The 13,575-nt window shown below is 50.6% G+C and overlaps 1 protein-coding gene across 1 annotated transcript; it reads left to right on the top strand.

Moving 5' to 3' along the window:
* The first annotated feature begins 4,695 nt into the window (after nucleotides 1-4,695).
* Nucleotides 4,696-7,924, top strand: Srm (spermidine synthase). Its single transcript, XM_034503977.2, has 8 exons — nucleotides 4,696-4,967; nucleotides 5,255-5,375; nucleotides 5,686-5,778; nucleotides 6,527-6,680; nucleotides 7,009-7,092; nucleotides 7,169-7,314; nucleotides 7,400-7,522; nucleotides 7,604-7,924. The coding sequence occupies exons 1-8, from the start codon at nucleotides 4,801-4,803 to the stop codon at nucleotides 7,622-7,624; spliced, it is 909 nt and encodes a 302-aa protein (XP_034359868.1). The 5' UTR covers nucleotides 4,696-4,800; the 3' UTR covers nucleotides 7,625-7,924.
* The last annotated feature ends 5,651 nt before the right edge of the window (nucleotides 7,925-13,575 follow it).

The raw sequence follows: 13,575 nt of genomic DNA, 5'->3' as shown, positions 1-13,575 counted from the left end.
TTTTTTTTTTTGGTTTTTCAAGACAGAGCTTCTCTGTAGACCAGGCTGGCCTCGAACTCAGAAATCCGCCTGCCTCTGCCTCCCAAGTGCTGGGATTAAAGGTGTGCACCACCACTGCCCAGCTTCCAGCCTGCTTTTATATCATTCTAGGTATATCCAAAAAAAAAAAAAAAAAAAAAAAAAAAAAAAAACCATGGTCATTGCTTAGATCAAAGACAAAGTAATCAAGCGAAGTAGTAGACAAGGAGATCACACAAAACAGTTATCAAGTAAAGTAGTGAGCAAAAGAATCATATAAGGTAGTAATTCAGCGAAGTAGTAAGCAAGCCCCATAGTCACTGTTTCTAATATTCTTAACTGAGCCTACTTCCTCGCCCAGTGACAAGTGCCAAATTCCTAGAAGTGACACCGAAAGCTCTCAACACTAGTTTAAGAACAAAAGAAAAGAAACCATCTCAAAAAAAAAAAAAAAAACCTGAAAGAAAAAAAGAAAGAAAAAGCAGATGATGGTGTACACCTTTAATAAAAGCACTCCAGAGGCAGAGGCAAACGGATTTCTGTGAGTTCAAGACCAGCCTGATGTACAAAGAGAGTTCCAGGAGAGCCAAGGATAAACAGAGAAACCCTGTCTCCAGACCAAAAAAAAAAAAAAAAAAAAGTCTACCCAGTAGGTGGTTGGTAGGGCAAGCACACCTTTAATCCCAGCACTTGGGAGAAAGAAGTAGTCGGATTTCTGAGTTTGAGGCCAGCCTGGTTTACTGAGTGAGTTACAGGACAGCCAGGGCCACACAGAAAAACCCTGTCTCGAAAAACCAAAAGAGAGAGAGAGAGAGAGAGAGAGAGAGAGAGAGAGAGAGAGAGAGAGAGAGAGAGAGAGAAGAGCTTGAGGGAGTAGAGGACTCAAGAAGAGGGCACTGGGCAGTGCCCAGAAGTAGAAGGGAGGAAGAAGCCAGGTCACATAAGTTGCCATCTTAGCCCTGAGGAGAATGAGGCAGGAAGACCATGAGTTCCAGGACAGCCTGGTCTACACAGGGAAACCCTGATGAAAGGTTTCTCAGGGAATCAAATGACTCCTCATTCCTTATCTCACCAATTTCCCACTGGAAATTCACACTTACAGACCGTAAAGTTTTGGGTTACTTTCTATTACTGCGACAAGCACTATGAGCAAAATCAACCTGGAGACGAAAGGGCTTACTTGGCTTGTACAGTCACAGTCATTGCTGAGGAAATCCAGGACAAGACTCTAGAGGCAGGAACTGAAGCAGAGGCCACAGAGGAGCACGCTCACTGGTTTGCTCCCATTGCTCTCTCAGCCTGTTTTCTTAGACACCCAGGACCACCTGCCCAGGGGTGGCACCACCCACAGAGGGCTGGACTCTCCCTCAGTAATTACAGAAATGCCCCACAGGACAATCTGGTGGAGGTGTGCTCTCATTTGAGGTTCCTGCTGACTGGGTAACTTCAGCCATGTCAACTATAAAGCTAACTGTTCTGACACTGATGTTTTTTATTTTTCCTTTCTCAGAAAAGATGGACACAGGAAGGGAGACCCGGCCAGCTTAGAGAACAGCTGTAGCTCAGTCCACTAGGCCCGAGGGCCAGGGTAATCACTTGAGTAGACGCAGTACCAAGTTGGTGGATGGCAGTAAGTATAAATGCTGATGTGCTGGAGGAGAGGAACCTAATGGCCTGAGGGGTCTGTCTGTGGGCAGGAGAATGCTATAAGGACCCTTTGCTCACAGGGGCACCTCAAGCACCTTGCCGTAAGCATTTCAGCCACATCACACCACAGAATTGCCAAAACACTGATCACAAACCTTCGAAAGTAATTCTCCAAAACTGTGTAGGGTGGCACACACCTTTGACCTTACTTAGCACTTAGGAGGGAGAAGCGGAATTTTAAAAAAAATGGCTAAGGCTGGAGAGATGGCTTAGCAGTTAAGAGCACAGGGTTTTCTTCCAGACAGCCTGGGTTGGATTCCCAGCACCCACATGGCAGCTCACATCTGTCTGTAAGTACTGTTCTAGGGAATCTGACCCCTCACACACAGCGGGTGGGAGGGGGGGGCAAAACACCAATGCGTATTTTAAAAAAAGAAGAGACTCCAGTGCTAACTGACTAGCCAGTGTGTACAGTGACAAACCATGTGGCAGCCCCATGGCCAGTAGCCACTATTCATTGACAGGCTCACCTTGTCACCTTGTCTGGGCCTTCCTTCTTCCTTTAGACACGTCAGCATTCCTGTTCTGACTTCAGAGACAATCTGTTTTTCACCTGGCTTCTGATTTTTGTTATCACTGTGGTTTTACGTGGACTGGTTAGTGAGACTAAAGGCAAAACCGTAGGCTTTCCAATAGGTCCCCAGCTAGCTGGCACTTTGGGCCACTGTGCATCCAGGAAGTTTTTTGTTTACATGTTTTTATTTAGTTTTGCTTAAGACAAAACAGTTCTGGGGGTTTGCTTTTTTAAGTTTTTACTTTTATTTGTGTGTGTTTGGTTGGTTGGTTTTTGGTTTTTCAAGACAGGGTTTCTTTGTGTAGCCCTGGCTGTCCTGGAACTCACTGTGTAGATCAGGCTGGCCTCGAACTCAGAAATCCACCTGCCTCTGCCTCCTAAGTGCTGGGATTAAAGGTGTGTACCACCTTTTATTCCTGGCTTATTTTTTTCTTTTTTCTTTTTTTTTTTTTTTTTTTTTTTTTTTTTTTTATGTATACAGCAGTCTCCTACATGTATTCCCAGTGACCAGAAGAGGGCACTAGATCTCATTAAAGATGGTTATGAGCCACCATGTGGTTGCTGGGAATTGAACTCAGGACCTCTGGAAGAGCAGTCAGTGCTTTTAATCACTGAGCCATCTCTCCAGCCCCTAGTTTTTACTTTTAGGTTTTGTTTGTTTTGGTCTTGACTTTCTTTTCTTTCCTTTTTTTTTTTTTTTTTTTTTTTTTTTTTTTTTTTTTTTGGTTTTTCAAGACAGGGTTTCTCTGTGTAGTCCTGGAACTCACTCTGTAGACCAGGCTGGCCTTGAACTCAGAAATCTGCCTGCCTCTGCCTCCCAAGTGCTGGGATTAAAGGCATGTGCCACCACAGCCTGGCGATTTCCAGTTTTGTTTTTTTGTTTTGTTTTGTTGTTTTTTGTTTTTTGGAGACAAGGTTTCTCTGTATAGCCCTGGCTGTCCTGGAACTCACTCTGTAGACCAGGCTGGCCTCGTACTCAGAAATCTGCCTGCCTCTGCCTCCCAAGTGCTGGGACTAAAGGCGTGTGCCACCACTGCCCGGCTTGTTTTGGTTTTTCATTTGGTTTGGTTTGGTTTGGTTTGTAGACAGGGTTTCATTTTGTATCTATGGTTGTCCTGAACTCACTATGTAGGCCAGGCTGACCTTGAACTTACACACATCCAAACATGCCCTCTGCCTCATTTAAGTGTTAGGATTAAAGGTATAGACTACCATGCCTGCCTTTACTTGCAGTTTTTTTCAGTATCTGCATCTTCCTAAATCTGAAAGGTGTGGTCAATCCAGTCTTCCTGGAGGGCACTTTCGGCAACAACTTTGTTCCCTCTCTTACTTCCTAGGGGAGGGATGGAATGGATTCACCTCAGCCTACCATCAGGGGCTGCCATCTCCACAAAGCATCCCTAGCCTTTTGGCAAGCTGCATTCTTGCTCAGGGCTTCTGGCAAATAAACAGCCATTCATAGCCCAGAGGCAAAACTGTGCTGGTGGGTAAGTATAGAGGCCGCCATGTAGATAAGAGTCCGGGCTGTCCCAGTCAAGCCCGCAAAACTGGACCCGAATCTCCATCTGAGCCATTGTAACCCTGGATGCCATGGCAACTTTGTAGAACTACCTCCCTCACTCCTTCTGGGAGCTTGAAGTCAGCCAAGGCACGGACAGGGCTCCAAGCAACAGCCCGTGCCCTTCAGCTGTGCGTTCTGACATGTTCCCACTCCAGGTGGAGGCTGCTGATTGTCAGTCAGAAACCATCCCCGACACCGCGTCAGGAATAGCTTCTTCGTGGTTCATCTTCCTTCTTTGGCATTCAAAGTGTGTATGGAGCAATTAGCATTTAATATTTGGTAATTAGCATGCTTAATGTGATTCTGATAAGTTCCTTGACATTTTCATAAAAACAGCACGTTCCCTCCCACCCTTCAAGGAGCAAGACCCAGTTTGTCACAAAAAAAAAAAAAAAAAAAAAAAAAAAAAAGCGCCCGTCTTTTTTGGTTCTGAATATGCATGCGCGGGGCCTCTTCCTGGGCTCTGCTGGTAAATTTAGAAACTCTTTCGGAAAGAGCCCCATTCTTATTCTGCAGCCACCCGCTCCTGCCTCACAATCCCGAGCAAAGTAGCCAAATGGCGCGACAATCCTCGCAAGTAAATAAAAGTCCCATGTGCGCCCAGACTAGACACCCGATCTGCTCAAACCCAACGAGGGTCCAAGGATGGGCCCCGGCCCTCGAACCCCTGCGCCGGCGCGGCCCGCCCCGGAACCCTCCCGCCGGGGACCCCTCGGCCCCACGTGGCCCGGCAGCCGGCCGCACTACCCTGCTGCCGCTGACAGACAGCGCGGTCCAGCCAATCACCGCTAGCTGCAGCCCGGGGGCCAATAAGCTCCTGGTGAAGCTGAGGGCCGGCCCACGCCGCCATTGGAGGGCAGGGGCTCCGCCCACTCCTCCGTAGGCCCCGCCCCCGAGCGGGTTAGGTTGCGGCGCGGGCGGCGGGCAGAGCTGGTCCCGTTGTGCTGGGGCTCCGCGCGGCCTGCAGTCCCGGGCCCGCGAAGCGCGCCGCCCGCCCGCCATGGAGCCTGGCCCCGACGGCCCAGCCGCGCCCGGCCCCGCCGCCATCCGTGAGGGCTGGTTCCGAGAGACCTGCAGCCTGTGGCCTGGCCAGGCCCTGTCGCTGCAGGTGGAGCAGCTGCTGCACCACCGGCGCTCGCGGTACCAAGACATCCTCGTCTTCCGCAGGTACCGCCCGCCGCGCGCCGGCACAGCTGTCAGAAGTTCTGCGCTAGGCCCGGCTCCCGCGCGCTATGCCCTCGGCCGGGCCCTGCGTCCACGTGTCACAGCTGGGACACGTCAGCCGAGGGGACCCCGGGGCCCACCCAGCCCCCACTCGTGGCCGGCCTGCCACGTGTCACCCTGAATGCCCACCCCGGGACCCCATGGCGGCCACGGTGCGCGCCCAGGGCGGGCTGGGACCCATTCTCCCTGTGCCCCAGGACCCACATCCCCGACTGTCACTCTGCCCGCAGTAAAACCTACGGCAACGTGCTGGTTCTGGATGGCGTCATCCAGTGTACTGAGAGGGACGAGTTCTCCTACCAGGAGATGATCGCCAACTTGCCGCTCTGCAGCCACCCCAACCCGCGGAAGGTACTGCATTGCCCCGGGTTCGGCCCTGAACTCGGGCTCCTAAAAAAGCAGGTCTGGCTGACACTAGGTGAGGATGTGTGGGGCCGGATGCTACCCAGATGACTGTCAGGGAATGCCCGTCAGGATGAATGGAGCCCCGGGAAGAGCTGGTCTCTTTAGAAGCCCAGAGAGGGAAACCCAGGCTGCCAGGACCCCGAGGCACAGAAGGGTTCAGGAAAGTAGAGAATGACTCAGAGAGACCTGTAGCTGGGAAGAGCAGGTTCCGTGGGAGTGGACCTGCTCAGTCCTGACTTGTCCTTCCCCGGCCCAGGTGCTGATCATCGGGGGTGGAGATGGGGGCGTCCTTCGGGAAGTGGTGAAACACCCCTCTGTGGAGTCTGTGGTCCAGTGCGAGATCGATGAGGTGGGTGTTGTACAGGAGGCCTGGGTTTGTGTCGCCAGCGTCAGCTCTGTCCCATCCTGATTCTGCACCCTGAGGCGCAATGTTCTTACTATCCCTGTCCTGTTTCCTCAGTCTGAAAAGATGGTTGAGTATAGGAAAACCATATAGTTAAAGTCTGGCACACACAGCACCAGGGATGTTAACTCTTAGTACTTTCAGAGCTGGTTTCTGCCTTAAGGCCCAGGCAGAGCCAAAGTCGTCAATAACTAAGGCAACTACCCTTTATGCCCAGTGTGGTTTTAGTGAGCACTTGCTGTGTGCTGAGGGTTACCCAAGGTGCTGGGGTGATACAGTGATGGACAGGCAAGTCCCTGAGCGTGGGGAAGACACCACATGCATGACATGATGAGACTAGACAGGGGTAAAAGGTACAGAAAACACGGGAGGCTACAGGCTAATAGGAAGTGCAGCCACACGTACTTACAACCCCAGAACTTGGGTAGAAGCGGGAAGACGTAGAGTTTGAGCTCCGCACGGGTTATCTGTAACCTCTCAAAAATCCAGAAGTGTCAAGAAAGCCCCACTCAGACGGGACACTTGGTCTGCAGGGAGATGAAGCCTGAAGACCATGAAGAGCTGAGGTGCCAGGGTCCCTCCCATTTTATAGGTCTGTGGGAAAGGTTTCCAAGAGAGGAGGCTTGTCCAAAGAGACCCAACCAGGAGTCCCCAGCCTCTGACCCAGCCCAGTTCTTTCTGTCCCCCTCCCCAGGATGTCATTGAAGTCTCTAAGAAGTTCCTGCCTGGCATGGCCATTGGCTACTCCAGCTCAAAGCTGACTCTCCATGTGGGCGATGGCTTTGAGTTCATGAAACAGAACCAAGATGCCTTTGACGTCATCATCACCGACTCTTCAGACCCCATGGGTGAGCCAGGGCACGTCCTGCAGCGGCCCCCAGACTAGACCTGTGTTCTCCCTTGACACCTCAGATGGTGGAGACCTGAGGACAGTGGAGGTCTAACCTTGGTCCATAGTGAACTCTGCTTCCTCTTTGGCTTCTTCACTGCTCTTGGTTGGCCAGCATCCAGGTGTGCTGTGCTGCCGTCCGGGGTGGGGTTAAATGCAGGGCTCCCCGGGTGCTAAGGCAGTGGGTGCCACATCTCGCAACATGGGTTCAGCACCAGCTGTGGCCATGTTGTGGGTGACCGTGGCCTGGAGGTCTCAGCCAGGATGGCCACCGTCTACCCCTCTAGGCCCTGCTGAGAGCCTCTTCAAGGAGTCCTATTACCAGCTCATGAAGACAGCGCTCAAGGAAGATGGTATCCTCTGCTGCCAGGGTGAGCATGGGCACAGTGGAATGCGGGGTGGGCCGGCTGCCTTTCTGGCAAGGCTGACTCCTGGCCTTCCCCACAGGTGAGTGCCAGTGGCTGCACCTTGACCTCATCAAGGAGATGAGGCATTTCTGCAAGTCTCTCTTCCCTGTGGTGGGCTATGCCTACTGCACCATCCCCACTTATCCCAGCGGCCAGATCGGCTTCATGCTGTGTAGCAAAAACCCGGTGAGCTGGGGACTGCTTGCAAGGTAGGGTGCACGGGCAGGCACTAAGAACCCCATCTTGATGCTCTTTGGTCCCTGCTCCCCAGAGCACCAACTTCCGGGAGCCCGTGCAGCAGCTGACACAGGCCCAGGTGGAGCAGATGCAGCTGAAATACTATAACTCGGACATGCACCGTGCAGCCTTCGTGCTGCCTGAGTTCACCCGAAAGGTGAGTGGCCCACCGAGCTCCCTGCTGGGCCTCTTTATGTACAGCTTACACATCCTCCTGACTGCCTTCCTATCCCACCAGGCCCTGAATGACATAAGCTGAATCCAGGTGCCGCTGTAACACCACCCGAGACCTCAATCGGATTGGACCAAGGAGCTTCCAAGTTGTCCGGGGACCACCAGTCCTGGACTAGACTCCCAGATGACTCTTGCCCACCAACCAAGTGTTACAGGCCCCAGAATGCTGCCTGGCCTGCCCTGCTGGGTGGACTCAGTCTCTGTATCTGTCTGTCTCTGTGGCGTTCAGCCCCACGCCTATACCAGCTCTGTACAGCACCGCCTATGCCCTGTGACCCAACAAAAACAAAAAAACAAACAAAAAAAAAACATGTATTTATAACAAGCTCCGTCACGACCTCTGACCTTTTCTGATCCTACTAGTGGTACTGCCAGATGTTGGGAACAGAGGGAACCCAGCAGTTCTAAAGACCAGCCCCCAGATCTTCTGAAAACCTACATCACCCCCTCATCCAGGTGCTAGGAAACCTGCCCTAGGGCTCAGTGCTATGGGGTAAAGGACCCAGGTAGGACAATGTGAAGCTATAGCTTTTAAACTGCCTATGGACTGAAGCAGCATGTGCCATGTCTGCTCAGTGAGGCAATGCTTCTACTGTGGCTATAAACCTGAGTTCAAATCCTCCTTCCAGGCCCTCTCCCAGGTTCCCAAAGTTACCTGCTTGGGCCTGGCCCCTCTCCAAGGTGCTGAACCTTTTCCTCCGAGCCTCATTACAGCCTCTTACCAGAACCAAGGCTCTGGTTTCTGGAGAGAGGAGCTTCATGTCCACTCTTGCCAGGAATGGCACAAAAGGCTTGCTAGAGCAGTAGTCACTAACCCTTTCCCACCCCAGCCAAGGGGAACAGAGGGGAATTTATTGGAAAATTGTGGGCTAACAGGATCACCTATGTGGTTGGCCCCCTACTGGAGTGGCACTACAGTCTCCTTCCTTCCTCACATGAGAAGCAACGGGGGAGACTGTGAAGTAATCCTGGGGACCCAGGGTCTGACACACACAGACTGTGCCAGGGAGCTGGTTGGTCTCACTGTTGATGGCCTCAAACCTAACTTCTTAGGTGCCCAGTTCCAAAACTCCTAGCCAGGTGCCTGCCTACTCAAGTAGTGAAGGACAGAATTGCTGTGCTTGGGCCTGATGCCTCAAAACAGGAAGGTCAAACACTTGGGTTTCCAGAAAGACAGCCATGGAACCCCATCTTCTAGCCAGAGGCACGGGTGTTGCTGGACAGAGTAGGTGGGACAAACTCCATATCCTTAAGTAGAATGTCTGCAACCAGGCTGGAGTCCAATCTCCATCTGCCTGGCACCCTGACTGCCAGAGTTGTGACATCCATCTGACCCAAGTCTCCCAAGTTGGATCAGAGGTAGCAGGGGCCAAGAGAACCAGTTGCAAAAGAACAAGTGCTTTCCCCAGACATGTACAGTGTGTTCTTTGCTTTGGCTGAACCTGAACTTTTAGCTGAAAATGGAGGCTGCTAGCGATTGTCATATCAAGTGAGCCTAGTCTTGGAGTGTTTAACTGTCACCTAGGTCTGCTGCCACAGCCCATGCACCAGTCCACAGAGCCATCAGTGTGCAGTGGGAAACCGTCGATTTGGGTGTTCTTATAACTACTGTGGGCTTGGCAGTATCTGCCATCATTGATTTTCTGTGAGGGTTTGGGGCTGGACAGACCTCTCAGTCATAGAATGCTTAGCTGGCATGTGCAAAGACACTGGCTTCCAGCCCGGCATTAACTCCCTCCTCTTCTGCCTGCCCACGCACCTTGATGAATGGGCTTTCATGTATAGCGTGCTCACAGCTTGCACAGGAAATAGTCCGTTGTGGCTTTGTCTCCTACAAAGCGTGTTCTCCCAGAATGTTGACTGGTTGGCTTGTTTTCATAATTTTTTAATTTTTGAAAATGTTCATAATTTGTAAGGAGTTATTTTGTTTTTTTTCCAAGACGGGGTTTCTCCATTTAGCCCTAGCTGTCCTGAAGTTATTCTATAGACTAGGCTGGCCTCAAACTCTGAAGATCCATCTGCCTCTGTCTCCCAAGTGCTGGGATTAAAGGTGTGTGCCACCACGTCCTGGCATAAGGACTTGTTTTGTGTGTCTGCCACAGCGTATGCATGCCCAGAGAGGCCAAAAGAGGGGTTGTGAGTTCAGTGCTGGATCTCAAACTCGGGTCCTTTGGGAGAACACTATGTAGTCATAACCACTAAACCATCTCCCCGTCTCCTTTTCTATCCTTGTGAGAGAAATGTTGCGTGACAAAACTTTTTCCAGGGTAGACAACACACACTTTATAACAAACCAAAGTACAGGATCACTAAAGCCCACCCAGCACAGGTGACCACTCACAAAGCTAGGAACCTGGAACACACTACACAGCCTGAAGGCAGCTCAATAGGTTGGAGAGTGACCTTTCCAGATACCTCAGTTGGTGTAAACCTGGTCCAGGCGCTTGGCTTCTTTCAGGCAGTGGTCTGGTCTGAGTCTTCTTTGCATCTGGGTGTCCTTCCATCTGAGGGGACTCTCATGTTTAATTGTTTACTCTGGCAGGGAGGGTCTTAGTGAATCTTGTTTGTTTCAGGGACTTCCTGAAGCTATTTTGTGTATCCTGCTTAAGGAACTTCCCTGCTGGATGGAATATTTTAATCTCAGGGAAAACTTAGAAAACATGTGAGACTCAGTCTATTAGGGCACACACCTGTAACCCCAGCACTCAGGAGGCTAAGGCAGGAGAAGCCTGACCTATATAGGGAAACAAATGAGGGGTCTGGACAGACGGCTCAGTGGTTAGGAGCACTGGGTGCTTTTGCAAAGGATCTAGGCTTAGTTTATAGCACCTGCATGGTGGCTCAGAACCATCTGTAACTCCAGTTGGATCTGATAACCTGAGCTCCACAGGCACCAGGCATGCACATGATACACACATACACATTCAGGCAAACACTAAAAAAATATATATATATATTTTTTTAAAGGTTCAGCAAGATAACTCAGTGTTTAACAGTGCTTGCCACTAAGCATGACCAACTAAGTTCAGTCGTGAGAACTATATGGTAGAGAGAGAGAACCAATTCTGGAGAGCTGTCTTCTGACTTTCATGCTTGTGCACAAATAGACAACAAATAATAAAGGCAAAGGTGGTTTAAATGACTCTGGAACCAGGAGGTGGAAGTGCACGAATGGAATCCAGCACTCGGGAGGCAGAGGCAGGTGGATGTCTGAGTGCTTGCGAGGCCAGCCTGGTCTACAGAGTAAGTTCCAGGACAGCCAGGGCTACACAGAGAAACCCTATCTCAAAAAGGAGCGTGGGGGGACATTCTGTCACACCTCTGGGAAAATGAAAAAGCCACTTACAGGATGGTGGATGTGGCTCTGTGGTTGAATATACACTTAGCATGAGGGGATCCAGGGTTCATTCCCTAACATACAAAAAAAAAAAAAAAAAAAAAAAAAAAAAAACACCCCAGAAACTTGTAAAGTTTTATTTATTTATTTATTTATAAATGTTTTGCTTGTATACTTGTCTATGCACCATGTACCCAAAGAGACCAGAAGAGGGTGTCAGATCCCCTGAACTGGAGTCACAGTTTGTTAGTGGCAATGTGGAGCCCGGGAATGGAACCTGGGTCCTCTGCAGGAGCAGCTGGTACTCTTAGGTGCTGGACCAGTTCTCCAAGAACCCCCACATTTTTCTTTCACACCTTCATTCACAAATATAATATGCTTGACCACATCCACCTAGCGTCCTCTCATCTGTCCCCAACACCGAGCCCTTCTCAACAGGTCCCTTATACTTTCCAGTCTGGTGTGGGGTGTGTCTGTCTATCTGTCTGTCCATCCCAGTCCCACTGCATTTAATTAATGTTTGCACAGGCATATGTGAGGAGTTACTCACTTGAGCAAGGACAACTATTGTGTGTGACTATCTTCCTGAGCCAAGCAAATGTCATTTTGGAGCATTCAGCTGTGCCCCCTTGCAAAATGATAACCCCAGCTAGGCTTGTTGACTGTTTACAGTTCCCCACAGTAGAAGGATGGGGAGTCACAAGGCCCTCACCTGAGTTCCCAGCTAGCTGTTCTACCTGCCTTATTGCAGGTGGCCTTGGGGAGGGGCTAGAGTATACAGGCCGGGGAAGACCAGGCAAGAGAACTCATCTCTACTGGGTAAAGGCTTCCCACACCAGCCTGTTGGGGAGAAGCACCCACACACCCACCTTCAACTACAAGGCCAATAGATCATTAGTTCCCCAAGTGAACTTTAGTCTCCCACTGAAAAGGAGTTTTAGCAAAAGCAACTTCCCATACCGGTGGCAGAGGAACAAGAACAAGAAATGATGGCCCATTCCTCCATAGCCGGTGGCCGGAGAGTCTCCTCCTCTTAACAGGAAATGCCTGAAAGCATTGATGCGGGAAGCATGCAGGCCCTGTCTCCCCAGCTCCTTACTATAAGAGTGAAACCCACCAAGAGCAAGGTAATGAATGCCAGCATGTCTCAGAAGACAAACTGGCGGCGGGTGTGTGTGTCTGTGTGTGTGTGTGTGTGTGTGTGTCTGTGTGTGTGTGTGTATCTCATGGGGGAGGATCTCCCTAAGCCATAAGCATGACCATCTTGGGAGGAGGGGACCTATTCTGAAGGGGCATTGAGCCCTTCTTTTGACCCAACTATTGAAATAATGGATGCCAAGGCATTAGAATCTTCCAGGCCTCTTCTGCTGGGGGAAGGCAGCGACCTCAGCCTGGTGGCTGCCCGAGGAGGAACTTGTCTCCCAGGAATACATTTCACACAGTTCTGACAGTTTCAGTTCACCTGACAGCTGAGGATGATGGGAAGGACCACGTTTAGAGCAGTATTGCTTATGTACGAAAGCCCCTCGATCTCCAAGTAAACCTAAATCTCGGGTCAGAACCCTGAAGAGCTCACTAGACCTCCTTGGTCTTCTCAATGTGGCACATTGAATAAATCCTTTTTCTCTGCTTCTCACCGGTAAGTGTGTCTGATTAACTGGCCTATTGAGGACTGGTAGCCGAGGCTAACTGACCAAGCTCCGACCCTAACAATTTTGATATAATGAAAAAATGGTTTTTTGTTTGTGTGGTTTTTTTGAGTCAGGTTCTTTGTGTAGCCCTGGCTGCCCTAGAATTCATCAGTAGACCAGGCTGGCTTTGAACTCAGAAATCCACCTGCCTCTGCCTCCCAAGTGCTGGAATCAAAGGTGTGCACCACCACTGCCCGAGATCTCTTTAACACTACATCCTTGGGGCTGGAGAGATGACTCAGCAGTTAAGAGCACTTGCTGCTCTCCCAGAGGACTCAAGTTCAATTTCCAGTACTCAGACAGACAGACAGACAGACACACACACACACACACACACACCTAAAAAATTGCCATCCTTGCGAGTGATGGTCCCTCCACAGTCCAGTCCAAGGCCCATTCTTTTCTCTGTAGGCCAAGCCAAGCCTCCCCATTTCTCAGTTTTGACTTTTGTGATTGCTGGGATAAAAGTTCCCTCCCTGCAGCACTCCAGAGCCAAAGGCAGGAGGATTAGACAAGTTTGAAGCTAGCCTGGTATACACAATTCAAAGACAGTCGGGGCTAAATAGAAAGACGGTGTCTTCAAATGAGTAATGTTACCTCCAAATGAGCACCAGTGCCAGGAGCCCCAGCTTCCTAATTCTGCTTTGGGCTCAGAAGTCACCTGCAAGACACTCCTTCCGCCTGTGCCCACCACTCATGTCCCCAAATGTGACCTCGGCTTGCCTTCTGCCCCTTGTTGCATTTCCTCTTGTTCATGAGTTTTCTCAAATTACTTTTTTTGCTTCTCCCTGAGTTGAGGGTGGAGGTGGGGGTGGAGATCTTAGGCTCTCCCGTCATCATTGAGACTCTGGCCCACCAGACCTTCCTGGTCCCACCAGGAAGGAAGCACTGATTGTGGGTGAGGGTAGAGTTAAAGTTACTACCAGGCTGTGGTCCGAGTCAAGCTTC

The sequence above is a fragment of the Arvicanthis niloticus genome, chromosome 5 (assembly GCF_011762505.2).
Source record: "Arvicanthis niloticus isolate mArvNil1 chromosome 5, mArvNil1.pat.X, whole genome shotgun sequence".
Lineage (NCBI taxonomy): Eukaryota > Metazoa > Chordata > Mammalia > Rodentia > Muridae > Arvicanthis > Arvicanthis niloticus.
The sequence above is the reverse complement of the archived record's forward strand: the minus strand, read 5'-3'. Positions and strand labels throughout refer to the sequence as shown.